Here is a 14,340-nt window from a genome sequence, read left to right on the forward strand (position 1 = left end):
CCGCTGGGCTTCTCCTCCTCCTCCTCTCGCCTTCCGCGCCCGGGCAGTGGCCCAACCTCGCCCACCTCCCCGCTGGCCGGGCGTGGGTGGCGTCTGGGCGGCGCGACCGGAGCGCGGCCGAGCTCCGTCGCTGGGGCCATCCATGGCATGGGCGCCCCCTCGCCCGCCGCCTGTTCCTGCCTGTGGAGCGGCCTCCTCCTGGGGACCCTCTTGCCTTCCTCGCGAGGAAGCGAAGAAGGTAAGGCGTCGCTCCTGCCGCCGGCGGGGCGACGGAGCGGGCGAGAGGCGCCCGAGGGGGGGGAATGCCTTCGGCCTGGCCGGCGACTCGGGCGGCGGGGCACGGAACACCCCTGGAAAGTGCACGTTCCCACGACTCCCGCCGCCAAGCGGGTCTACCAGCCCGTCTTCCTCTGAGGCGAATTCCCGCCTCCAGCCATGCCGCCCCAGGGAGACGGGTTCACGAAGCGAGTGGGTCGGGAGACTTGCCAAAGCGGGGAGTCCGAGCCTGCTCTCCGTCCTGTGGGACTCGCCCGCTGAGCTTGGCGTCGGGGGGGGGGAGCGCGAACCCCTCCGTCTACCTCCCCGCAAAGATGAGAGGGGCAGGAGGTCCCCCGCGGGCGAAGCAGGTCCCGAGGATGATTTCGACAAGGCCTCCCCACAAGTCAAGAGCACTCTTTTCTTAACTACCCGTCTGGCAGCGGGTTTGCCCAATGGAGAACCATAACTTCCACGTAGGTTTGTGTTGGTCTCCGTCACTAATTAAACAATAAAGTACAGCGTATTGCAAAGAAGTTATACAAGAAGAGACACCACTGAAGGCAGGGCACTGTGATTTGTTTCTTCCTGGGTAAATTTGGCAATAGGACCTCTACTAGGGTGAACTGGAACAGTTGTCCCAGTTGCCCAATGTATGAGTTCCTCCCTTTGTGGAATAAGGCTCACTATATTATATTATATTATATTATATTATATTATATTATATTATATTATATTATATTATATTATATTATATACTAGCCTTAACGTAACCCAACATGAACAGGGAAACCTGTACTTTGAGGCAGTATCATTTATTTTAGAATGTTTGTTTTCTGTACCTTTTTATAAAACCTATTCAGGTCAGATTCCCACCAGTTCTCATCCATATTGTTTATAGGCAAAATGGATAATGGGTGTGGGAATATATCTGATATATCTGTCTAGAGAGCTGAATAAAGACAAGGTTTAAAAGGACAAGTTAATATTTACTAAAATATATGGCCTCACATTTTTCACCCTTCATCATCACAGGCATCAATTCAAATCAGATGACCAGCAAATTAATTTCCTGTTTTGTCTGTAAGAAAATGAGAGAGTTGCCTTATATTGGGAAGTTGTTTTGTTTGAAGTGCCTTTGGCTGGGCTATGGCTATTGTGAAACATAATGCGAAGCAAACAAAGCCTCCAGACACAGAACCTAAAAAGAAATTTTTGATTGGGTTGGGGGACCTATTTTGTGAAACTTATTCAGATTAATTTCATGCATGTCTATAATTCAGTGTAGAACTTGGGACAGGGGAAGTATGTGTTCAGTCCAAAACTTAAGCTCATCTATAGTACACATATTTGCTTATCTTCAGGATCAGGGGCAGATAATTAAATGAAATGGTTGTTGTGGGTTTTTCGGGCTCTTTGGCCGTGTTCTAAAGGTTGTTCTTCCTAACGTTTCGCCAGTTTCTGTGGCCGGCATCTTCAGAGGACAGCACTCTGTGCTCTGGTGTAGTTGGCTTGGGAGTGCAGTATTTATGGCTGTGAGATGGGCTTTTGTCTGTAAATGGGTGATTAGTGTATCTTGTTGTGGGTGTATTGTTGTGATGAGGAGAGATTATCTGTCACTGTGACTGATGGATGTCATTAGCCGATCTTTTGTGTGCAGTGATCCCCGGTCCTTGTGGCTGGGTAGAGTTTGTTGACCTTTTGCACTCTGCATTTTTGAGACCTGGGAGCCAAGTTTTGTTGAGTTTCAAACTTTCCTCTTTTTTGTTGAAGTTCTGCTGGTTCTTGTGGATTTCAGTGGCTTCCCTGTGCAGTCTGACGTAATGATTGCTGGTGTTGTCCAGTATTTCAGTATTTTGAAATAGAATTTCATGTCCAATTTGTTTTAGGGCATGTTCAGCTACTGCAGATTTTTCTGGTTGTTTTAGTCTGCAGTGTCTCTCATGTTCTTTGATTCAGGTGTGGATGCTTCATTTTGTGGTTCCAATATATACCTGGCCACAACTGCAAGGTATCCGGTATACTCCTGCAGTGGTGAGGGGGTCCCTTCTGTCCTTTGCTGTGACTGTAACATTTGTTGTATTTTTGTGGTGGGCTTGAATATTGTTTGTAGGTTGTGTTTTTTTCAAAAGTTTCCCCATGCGGTCCGTGACCCCTTTGATGTATGGCAGAAATACTCTATTTGTGGGTGGCTGTTTTTCCTCTTCAATTTGGTATTGTTTTCTTGGTTTGATGGCTCTTGTGATTTCATTTTTGGAGTAGCCATTTGCCTGTAGGGCCCAATTCAGATGGTTGAGTTCAGTGCTGAGAAACTGAGCTTCACAGTTCCGATTGATTATGCCTCTTTTTTGCTGCGGGTGGTGGTTGGAGTTTTTTGTAGGTACCAGTCTGTGTGGGTGGGTTTTCTGTAGACGTGTCCCAGTTGGAGGTCAGTTTTGCGTAGGACCATGACATCTAAGAACAGGAGTTAGCCCTCTATTTCTTTTTCCATGGTGAATTGTATATTTGGGTGGATGCTGTTGAGATGGTTGAGAAATTCTTCCAATTTTTCTTCACTGTGGCTCCAAATTGCAAAGGTGTCATCCACATATCGGAACCAGACTGTGGGTGCGAGGGGTGCCAAAGCCAGGGCAAGCGCCTGGGACAGCCACATGCTGCAGTGGGCCCTTATTTACCAGCACTGTTAACAGAAATCAGTAGCAAAGTAGCACTTGATTGTTTTCTTCCTCTGTGTAGTATGCCCATCTTCCGTGTGGATTTCGTTTGGAACGAGTTGCTACGCTTTACTTCAGGGACCGCTGGAGACCCAAAGTATTGATGATGCCAGGGAATACTGCAAAGGCAACGGTAATCCAGTTTCTCTCTCCACCCCGTGAGCCCGCCCCTGTTCAGTTCCCTCATGCGCTCATTTATGCCGTAAGCTATGATGTCATGTATGAAGTGGACAGAGAGTTTAACATCTTGTTTGCATTTCTAATAAGGGTAATTATGTAGCATAAAGCATATGATTAAGCCTCTGTCAGAGGCTTCAATAGAGGATGCGTTCTATTTGGCCAATTCTATGTACCTTTGTTGCTGTTGTTTTTAAAGCAACGGATTTTACATTGTCACCACAGACAATGGTAATTGATGAAGGACACTGCTGTCCAGCAGCAATAGGAAGTCCATGTGTTGTCCTGTGCAATTGTTTATTTATTTAAATTTATTGCCCACATTTTTCCTCTGCAGAACCTCAGGTTTTCTCAACATTTTTTTAAAGATACAATTTTAAAACACAGTAAATGACAAAATAAATGACTTAAAACAGCACAGAAGCAATGCAGTATAATAACCCTTTTAAAACACAACATTCACCCACTATTAAAAGGCCCTTTTAATCAGTACGTAAAGCCCCGTTTAAACAAAGAAGTATTTGCCTGTGTGCAAATGGACCACAGGGAGGAGACCAACCTAGCCTCCTTTACAAGCCAGTCCCTTGGCTTGGGAACAGCCACTACAGGCCCTCTCTCTCATATCCTCACCAGATGTACCTGTGAGAGTGGTGGGACAGAAGGAAGGGCTTCCCACAGTCCTAAAATTAAGGCAAGTTCATATTTCATTGTTAACCCATCATTTTTTGAAGGCTTTAGTTTCAGGAATCCTTTCCACAAGGAATTGTCTGCCACAGGACGCCCACCACCACCACACGTTGCAGAAGATGGTGGCATGTTTTTGGGAGCACTTCCTGAACTAGGGAGATTAGTCTAGGATGCTGGGCCAACACTTTCTGCTTTGCCAACTTCTTGAGGCAGTGTGGCTCCCCGTCATGCCTCTGGCAGTGCAGATTGCAGAGGAAGATGGTAGTAAGCAGAGAAATACGATTTTGATGGACTTACCCTTTGTTGTTAATTTTTTTTTTCTTTTATCAGGCACCCCCTAAGAACCTTCTAAGGCTTCCGCAAAATATCCATAGATTGAAAACCCCTGACCTAGCCTAGTTCTGTTCTCCAAATGTTCTGTGACCCTTTATTATTCTTCAGAACATTTCTAAATCCATTTCATTTGCTCAGCTTTCAACATCTCTACAGATATTTTCTTATCCCTATGTGATATATTTCCAAGAAAATTAGTTAAAGATTAGGTGTAAAAGATTAGTGTCTTCCGTCGTCTGTTATAGTCATTATTGTACAATTTTTACTGAAGCGTGTAGGATTGAACTGTGCAAACAATAGATCTGCAGAAACAAAATTTGATGTGGCAGATTTGAACATAGGAAGCAAAGGGCATATGATGAATTCTGTTTGCATTTGGTCTTTCTTAACCTAAGGTTGTCAAGGTATTGGGGTTTGACTTCTACTTTGTTTTTTCTTCCCCCTCTCCAACTGCAGCTTCTGGAGCTGATATTATTAGCATAAATAACAGAGAGGAGAATGACTTTATCCAAAAGATTTTCTATAACCATTGGCGTGGTCCTGAATATATATCATTGGGCATGTTTTTTGACACAGATGGTAAGTGACTGTAAACCTGTCGGAGGCTGGTCTGCCTTTGTACTATTATTTTGTTGGGTGCTTACCTTCAGCGACTCTTCAAATTTTTCACAGAAAGATTCTTCCCTTTTATCTATTTTAAACTTATGTAGCAACAAGCAGAAGTCAGCCCTTTTTGTGGGCTGAAAAGCTGAACTGGGTGGAGCTACAGAGAATAACCTTTGGGAAGTGCTAAGCCTACAAAATCTTCACAACCTTACATGCAGAGCACCAAGTAAATTCAAGGGACGAAGTACAGCCTTGTGCTGATTGTGCCCAGAAGTAAAATGGTTTGACAGTCTATTGTGGCGAAGAATCTGTGTTTCTTATCCTGGCCCAAGTAGGAGGACACAACTTACCACGTAGTGGAGGGCGAGGCCCCTCCTTTGTTGGACCACAGGGCCACTTGTGAAAAATTGGCCAAGATGCAAGTCACTGTAATAAAACATCATCCAGGATTGTTATTCCTTGAAGGATAATAAGGCAGTTGATGAAGCAGTTTCCAGTCCCTTAAAATCTGCAGCATAGTGTACATCCAAGTATGCTCATTTAGGCATCAACTTAATTCAGTCAGGTTTGTTACCAAGTAATATCAGGCAAAAGAGAGAGAGAGAGAAACGTTGTGGTACCTTAAAGACTAATTGCTGTATTTTAATGTGAGGTTTCATGAATCAAGTCCTCTTCCTCAGACATAAGAGTGGAACTACATGACTGTCATATTTATAAATGGCCTCAGGATCAGGTGAGGATACAGATAATGGACAAAGTGACAATGGCTCGTTAGTAAAGGAAGAAGCTATCAAGTTGTGAATAATTTCAGTTACCAGGCTACAATTATCAATAACAGCATTGTGGACACAAGTGGCAAGCAGTGGGAATCAGTGTAGGATTTCACACATGGAAATGTAGGATTTCACATGTGGAAATGACTTGTTACGTATCGTCAAGTCAGAACTTATGGCAACCCTAAGAGGGCTTTAAAGGTAAGTGAGATATTTGAGGTTTTGCCAGTTCTACACTTGCAGTGAGTTTCCATGGCTGAGTGGGGATTTGAACCCAGGCCTCCTGAGTCCCAGTCTGTCGCTTTACCCAATACAGCACAGTCAGTATTTATGGTAATAACTTAGGAACCTTAACTGCTATTCAGTCTTTTTCAATGCGTCTCTAGCATCCATATATACCTTAGCATAGCTGTTTCTGTTACCATGTATGTGTGTTTAGAAATGAACTGTTTCTCATTAAAGTGGCACAGGATTCTTTCTAGCTTTGTCTTGGCTTCCTAAAATTTAGTATCCATAGTAAGAACATAGTAAGATTTTGTCTTACAGGTGAAAAAAATAAAAGGGTAAAAAATGTGGTGGCACCTTGAAAACTGACTTTTATATATTTTTTAATGTGAGCTTTCATGGACAAGTCCACTCCATCAGACATAAGATCTCTTATGTGGACCGGTCCATGAAAGCTTTAAGGTGCCACCATGTTTTTATCTTTTTTTACTTTTATTTTGTTTTCATCTGTAATGCTTGCACAGACTAACACAGCTGCCCCTTCTACAACTGCAACTGGTTTTGCCTTGTACATCTTGAAACCATAGCTCTTCAATGTTGCTCTATTGCAGATGATGTTTTCAAATGGTACGATGAATCTGAAGTGAATTTTACAAACTGGGAGAAGGAGGATAGCAATGAGGAACCCCTGAACACCTGTGCCACTATGCACACTATCTCAGGTGGATGGAAGAAAACAAGCTGTGAGCATCTCCCCCTGAATGAGATCCTGTGTGAAACTGCCAGTATGTAATCTTCACGTTAAGACTTTCTTAATACAGTGGGGTCTTGACTTAAGAACGGCTTGAGTTAAGAACATTTTGACTTAAGAACCGCTCTCATAGGAAAATATTGACTTGACTTAAGTACTTAGATTTGAGTTAAGAACTGAAAAAAAACCACGTGGGAGGCAGGGGAAGTGCAAAATGTGAACTTTCAGTTAACTGTTGGCCAGTGAAAGGGTGCCTGTCTGCTTCCTCACTCCTCCCAGCGTTTAGAGAGTGGATTGGGAGATTCGGACTGCCTGGTACTGCCTGGACTGTATTTTCCCTGCTTTCCCTGAACCTTTCTTGACCTAAGAAAAAAAGAAACAAAATATCCCCCCTCTAGTGGTCGAAGGCGGAATAGCAGCTTCCCATTAGTTTCTATGGACAGAAAAGAGCAGATACGGATCAAATGGTTTTCAATGCATTCCTATGGGAAATGCAGATTTGACCTGAGAACTTTTTGACTTGAGAACCGCCTTCCAATACGGATTAAGTTCTCAAGTCAAGACCCCACTGTACATTGTAAACTATTTCTATAGGATGCTAGGATGGATAAATTTCAGAGATAGCTGAAAGGTTTAAGGTCATGCAGGCAGTTTCTGCTGCTCAAGATGTGACGGATTGGATCCAGCAAACATCTCAGATGGATAGAAACATTCTTTCCTTCACAAATATGCTTTTGAAGCTGTAGTTCTTTTTCCTTTTAGCTGGATTGAGGAGGAGGAGGTCTTCCTTGGCCACCCCTCTCTCAGTCTTCTTTGTCCCCTGAAAATCTGCTCATCACGAGATGGGGAGGGTGCATGGAGAGAGGAAATCAGCAAACATTACTTCCCCTTTCTGCTTTCTGTCATTTTAACGTGTTTTTGGTTTTGGTGAAGAGGATGTTCCTGCCAACAGAATAAAAATGTTTAGGTAATCAATAAAATTGCCTGCATATTAGAAGATAATTTGGGGAAGTATTCTTATGAATATTCTTAAACAGAATAGCTGAAATCCAGTAGTAAGTCATAACTAGAATAGGCCCATCAAATCAGTTGAGATTTGGTGAGTCAGACCTTCTGTAAGTTCCACTGATTCAGTGGGCCTACTCTAGTTGTGATTTACTGTGGGATTTAAGCCAGTATGTCAGTACTAGCAATGTTTCTAGGACAGTAGAAAGTAGATGAAAAACTTTTAGAATAGCAATGAGTTTTTTAAGTGCCCTGGTTTCAGTTCCAATGTGTGAGAGCCAAAGAATAATGTCTCATTTCTTAAGAGCCCTAAAAGTTTAACTAGGCCAATAGTTATTACATAATGGCCAAAATCCTGTTGCCTGGTGTAGTAAATCACACTAGAGCAGGCCCATTGAATCAATGGGGATTTAGTGAGTCATCTCCTCTCTAGGTTCCATTGATTCAAATAGGCCTGCTCAGACTGTGACTAATATGAAACTCCTTTGGAGGCCTCCTTCAGTCTTGAGAGACTATGGTAATGTGCTCTGAATAGAGGTCTTGGAACAGCGTCTAGTGTGGCTGAGAAAGCCAATTTGAGAGTGACAATCCCTTCCACACTGAAGACAAATACAGTCTGTCCCCTGTCTAGCTCCCCGATTTTGCTGCTTCCAGGACTGCCTCTGAATATGAAACAAAGTCTCAATTAAAGTACTTCCATTTGAATCAATGGAACCTACACGAGCTGACTCACTAAATCCCCATTCATTCAGTCAACCTATTTTAGTGAAATTTAGCATGCTAAGCAACAGGATTTGGGGTACTAAATTATTCTGCTCACATTCTAACATTTCTACAGGAACCTATTTTCAGAGGAGGGGAGAAATTCAGTGAGCTGGTCCAAGCCACCCCCATTGTCCCCAGCTCTAATAAAAAGAGATTCAGGAGCGGAACACCAGGCTGTCATTGCCACAACCATCCTGCCTCAACTATGTCTGGGTCAAGAGACTCCCAAATTTTATAAGACATTCTTGAAAGTCAAATGACCCAACCACACTCATTGTTCCTTAAGCTTCAAGCTCCTTAAGTGTTGTTAAAGAATCAGGAAGGTGGCTGGGTTTAGATCAAGGCCTTAAAGAACAGAGAGTTCATACTGTATTTCCAAGGAGGCAAGTGCAAGAAGACAGAATGAGAAACATAACATCTGCTTAGTTAAGAGCAAGAAAGGAGAATGGTTGAAGTGCTACTGTCTTGCTGGCAAAAGAAAAACTGGGGTACCAGGTACCATATATGTGCAGTAGAGGGGGGCACAGAGCAGTACAGTGAAAGCAGATATGATGTCTATCTATAAAGTTGATACTGGAAACCCATTTGTCCAATATAATTTGTTGCCATTGCTCAGCATGCTCATCCAAGACTAATGGTGAATTGGGCTAGTGTGACCTAGATCCAGGTGTTCCTTCATAGAAACAGTATGGGATGAATGGACAGTGTTCATATCTGAACACTTTAACAGAATTACAGTAATTTCCATTTCTCAGGAGATGCCTATGCAGAAGACACTCCCACAGATGAGTGTCTTTCAGTTTTCCCTTTGATGCTGCTGGCTGAGAGGTACAACTCTTCAAGCCATGGAACCTCTTTCTTTACTTTCTTGTGAGTTTAACAGGCTTGAAAACGTTGCTTTTTAAAACTAAATATTCTCTTTTGTCTTTTCTTTTACATGCGTGCCTGTAGTTCTGTATGAAAAGGAGTATTTACTGGGTGAGTAACTTCTCATTTTCTACATGGTCTGCAGAACACAAGCTCTGATAAGACAGTATTTTCTCTTAAGAGTTTTTGTTCTTTAGATTTAAATTTTAAAAGATACCTGAAGGACATATACTTTCCACGGGCTGGATCCAGATTTGGTCAATTGGAGCAGATCCACTAAAATTAGCGGTAGTTGAGTGAGGCATGTCTTTAACTCTGACCAAATATGGATCCAAGTCCTCACTGTCAGTTTAGGAAAGCAGATGGATATAGTTAATGGTCTGCACGTGTATGAAGAATTCTCTGCTTTTTGATCCACTCCATTGTTCTGGTACAAAGCAATAGTGAATCACACTTGGCATTTCTCATTACTGTTGGCCCTTTTGGTGAGCAAAGTAGGTCCTTAATATGATGTTGGATAAGTTGTTTACAGAGGAATAAACAACAAGAGTAGTTATTGGATTTTCTTTGTGTGGACATATATGCCACCATATAGTATGCATTCATGAACTTCATTATTCAATGGCCAAAATCGTACTGCTGATTTACACTTGCATAAAGGAAGTCCCAAAAGTCTTTGCAGCACATTGCTGCTCAGTGATGTGGTGTTTTAATTTCTGAGTGTGTGATTGCATCTAAGCCCAGCAACACAACCAATATCTCATGAATGAATGGCAGTTTACCACCAAGACTGTTGCAGTTTTCCTTACACAAGGGTAAACTGAAATAAGAGTCTGGCCACTATCCCTCACAGCTCCCCAGATGATCAAGGTTAGGGTAAAACTAAGAACCATTAGCCTGCCAGGAGCAAGCATGCAGAATTGAAAGACTAAATTAAAAATACTAGTTTTTTTTTTGTTTTTTTTTTTAATTTTAACTGTAACGTAAACATAAAAGACATAAACCAAAATACAAATTAACTGTGTTCCCCACCACCATAGACGGGACCTCTTGCAATAATTATCTTCTTCCTCCATCTATATTCTTCTTCTTCTTTTATTGTCCTCTTCTCCAGAACTGCATTGATTCTTGATTTGGAGCTTTCCCCTTTTCTCTTGTTAACACGTATTCCAAAAATCTACCCCATATATCATAAAAATTATTCTTTTTCAACTCTCCTTTATTAACCTTTATATTACAAGTTAGCTTATCATTTATAGCTATATTCCATATTTCATTATACCATTCGTGCATTCGAAATTCAGATTTGATTTCCATTGCTTAGTTATTATTAGTCTAACTGCTGTTAATAAATTGGTAATCAATTCTTTAGTCATCATATTCCACATTCTCAAATACTGATAACAAAGCAATCTCAGGCTTAAATTCTATATCTTTTTCACATACGTCATAATTCTTTAAAGATTAGTTTCCAAAATCTTTGTACTTTTTCACATTCCCACCACTTATGAAAGTATGTACCAATTTCCTTCTCACATTTATAAAAATACTAGTTTTAAAGAAATGATCCAGTAACTGCTAATATTAGAGGGGTGGAATTAATCAGATAGCTCACAAACATTTTGAACTCTGCTGAAACAGTAGTATGTATAATTTCAATACATGACTGAATGAAATGACTGAATTGTTTCAGATGAGAAAGTATGGACAACCACCTTGGTCATAACATCAACGATCATTGTAGCAGTGTCTGCAGCATTTCTTTGGTTCCTTTATCAAAGGAGGGTTTCTTCTGGAACAAGATGTACTGCACATAGTTCCAGCCTTCAAGTTTCCTATAGTGATGAAGAGGTTCTTGTAGGTGAGGAAAATGAATATATTGCCTAAATTCCATCCATTCCATCCATAATTATAGAAGGGGTGAAAAGCTTATCCTCTGAGCAACAAAACACTGACCACTGAAGTCCGGGTACAATTTCTATGTTACTCTGACATTTTCAGTTGTTAATGTATTTGCTTTTACTCATTTGAAGTAATGTTCTATCTATGCAACTGTTCTATATATATATATTAAAAAAATTATACTTTATTTTTGCAATATGTTTGATATTGTAATAGATCTCCACAAAAAATACTTTAAAATCTGACTGCAAATAAGAAAATAATGTTGTGTTCTAGCAAAGATTAAGGATTTTAACGCTTCTTAGTGTCTCCAGTTGAAACTATGGTAATTCAAGATACTTATTTCAGGTAGATAATGTCTACTGTTTACATGTCACCCTAATGCAGAAGGGGAAGTATGCATACAAACACTCTTCTATATTAAGACCTTCCGTGCAGTAGGACCCTCTTATCCGCGGGGGATCGGTTCCAAGCCCCCCCTCCACAGATAGTGAAAAGTGCAGATTATAGCTAACACAGTCTGTTAGACCCAGGACTCCCCTGTACCTGCAATTTTTATTTTGATGTACGTCTTCTAGTGTTCCTGTGCTGAGTGCTAAGGGGCTTTCAGGAAGGGCAGGAGGTTGGAAACTTCTCCCAGGACGCAGGTTGGCTTAAGTCATCACCCCTCCTCCTGCCTCACCAGCCAATCTAGCTCTCATTTTTACGATGTTGACACTGCTCTGGAGGGAAGCTGCCTCAAGCTGAAAGGAGACGAGGAGAAAGGGTGGTGGCTTACCTATGTAACATAGTTTTTAGTTCCCTCTAGTGGCCAATCTGATACTTACATCTTGAAAACCCATACAGTGGTGCCCTGCTAGACGCTTACCCCGCATGACGTCAAAATCGCTTGACGATGACATTTTTGTGGTCACTATTGCAATCGCAAAACAATGGTTCCAATGGGGGAAATCTGCTTTACGTTGATTAGGAGCCTGTTTTTTCCAGCTCCACAAAATGGCTTCTCTCCCTTCTCAAAATGGCTTCCCTCCCTTCTCAAAATGGCTGCTTTCGGGCTCCGCAAAATGGCTTTCCTCCCTTCTCAAAATGGCTGCTTTACAGTTCCGCAAAATGGCTTCCCTCCGCAAAATGGCTTCCCTCCCTTCTCAAAATGGCTGCTTTCCGGACAGAAGCTTCGCATTACAGCAGTTTTTAACAACTGATCGGCAGTTCCCTATGGGCAATCTTCGCTGGATGTATTTCCCCCATTGGAACACATTGACCGGTTTTCAATGCATTTCAGTGGGGATTTTTTTTTGTTTTTTTTGCTTGACGACGATTTCGCTTAACAGCGATTTTGCTGGAACGCATTATCGTCAAGTGGGGCACCACTGTATTTATAGATATTTTCATTTAATATTTTTAATATTTTTAAGACTGGATAAGTGAATTAGTGGATATTGATCCAGCAGATTTGGGATCCTGCTGTACCAAATTTAAACAGCAGTCGCTATTCAAACAAGCCACAGTTATACACTGTCTGAAATACACTGTTTCACAACCTTATGCCATGCAACAAGTATGACATTATTGGCCATAGCCATGTCAGGACTATTTTGGAGCTTTGTGGACACACACACACCCCAGTTTCACGAATCTCATTTATCCTGGGGCAGCCTTTGGGAGGCACAGAACAGAAACGGGAAAGATTTAAAATCAGAAAATCACTGCTGGACTATGTGGCGATTTTCCAGCTTTAAATTGTCTGTGCTTTTCAAAGTCTGCCCCAGGAAATTGGGGAGAATGGGCTTTGGAGTCTAGGAATCTTTTAATTGCCCTGAAATGGCATTGGCACAGTCACAGCTGATGACACTACTTTCATTGTGTGGTGCAGCTCCATCAACAGGATTTCAGACACTATAAGGTAGTTTCTATGTTCCTATGAGTGCCAGCGAATTTAATATTAACATAGATATGGAAATGCCATACAGATTTTACATTACAATTTCAATCTATATTTTTATGTGTGTTTTAACATTCTGATACTGCTAAATAAAACTTGATAGTGTACGCATTGTTATTCATTGCTATTATGAGGATGGGTAAGAAGGAAAGCAAGTTCATTGTTTTACAGAGCAGAAGACTTCCTAGAATTATGCACATAAAGAAATTCAGTGTTTGCAATAAAATCTGAAGCAAAGTGTTTGAAAGAGATAAAGCCATTTGAATTTTTAAAATGGCTGACCAAGTTAAATAAAAATTATTTTAAAAAAACTCCTGCTTCATGAATGTGGAATATTGTACTTCAGTTTCACAAGTCAAAACTCCAGGAAATGGTCCAATATTATTGCACAATATTGTACCCACATTGCCAGCAGGAAAAAGGATGACAACCTTTACATGGCAAATGAATGTTGACAACACCAATAGCAGCAATCAAGATGATCTACAGGATACCCTCTTGTGCGTATTAACATTCACGAAGTGACACCAAGCAAGGGAAAATCCCAGAAAATGGGTCCTTTTTTCTTCTGTTCATTTTTCGCTCAAACACAAAGCAATTGCCATGGCTGGTTTTTTTTTATCATGTGTAAATGATGGTTCAATAATTTAGATCTAAAATAAAAACAAAAATCCTTGTAACCTGAAAAACCTTTGCCACGCTTCCCCAAATCCCAAATTTGCAACAGCAGACTGTCTACAACTGCACCAAATTTGGTGCTGATCTAAAGTTCAGTTTCAAAGTTACACCTTTTTTCCCCATGGATTGCCTCCATTTCTAGAATTGCTTTATAGAATTTTGATTTGTTCTGCCAGCACAAGATCATTGCTGCACTCTTGTGCAGTAAAAATATTTCCGTAAGGAAAGTGAAAATGTTTACACTGAAAATGTTTACACTGAATTGCAATGAAGAATTCCTCTGAACTATTTGTTGAACTTTTGGTTGTAATGCTTTGCACACTTACATGGGACAGAACAGGATTACATTGTCAATAAGCTGTCACTGGAATGCTTCGGCATGGATATCACAGCATCAGCATGTTAGTTCATGTTCGCTAAGCTGGAATGTTCAACTAATTCTGCACACAGAAAGCAATGTAATACTAAGGAAAAAGCCATTAAATCTGTTTAGGCAAGTTTTAGTATTTCAATTTGAGTTTAGTTGTAAAGAAGTATTACTTAGAAAATGTTTTTAACAGCAAAGTTAAATTCTGTAATATTAAACCATTCATGCATCATGCATACCATGAGAAGTTTGACTTTTTATTCCTTATACAATGGGAGTCATCTCTTTGCAAC

The 14,340-nt window shown here is 41.0% G+C and overlaps 1 protein-coding gene across 1 annotated transcript; it reads left to right on the top strand.

Moving 5' to 3' along the window:
* CD302 (CD302 molecule) lies at positions 1–13,109 on the top strand. The gene is made up of 6 exons (XM_072982503.2): positions 1–238; positions 2,992–3,102; positions 4,623–4,745; positions 6,382–6,555; positions 9,243–9,269; positions 10,852–13,109. The coding sequence occupies exons 1-6, from the start codon at positions 148–150 to the stop codon at positions 11,043–11,045; spliced, it is 720 nt and encodes a 239-aa protein (XP_072838604.1). The 5' UTR covers positions 1–147; the 3' UTR covers positions 11,046–13,109.
* The last annotated feature ends 1,231 nt before the right edge of the window (positions 13,110–14,340 follow it).

This window comes from Pogona vitticeps, chromosome 1 (genome assembly GCF_051106095.1).
Source record: "Pogona vitticeps strain Pit_001003342236 chromosome 1, PviZW2.1, whole genome shotgun sequence".
Taxonomy (NCBI): Eukaryota; Metazoa; Chordata; class Lepidosauria; order Squamata; family Agamidae; genus Pogona; species Pogona vitticeps.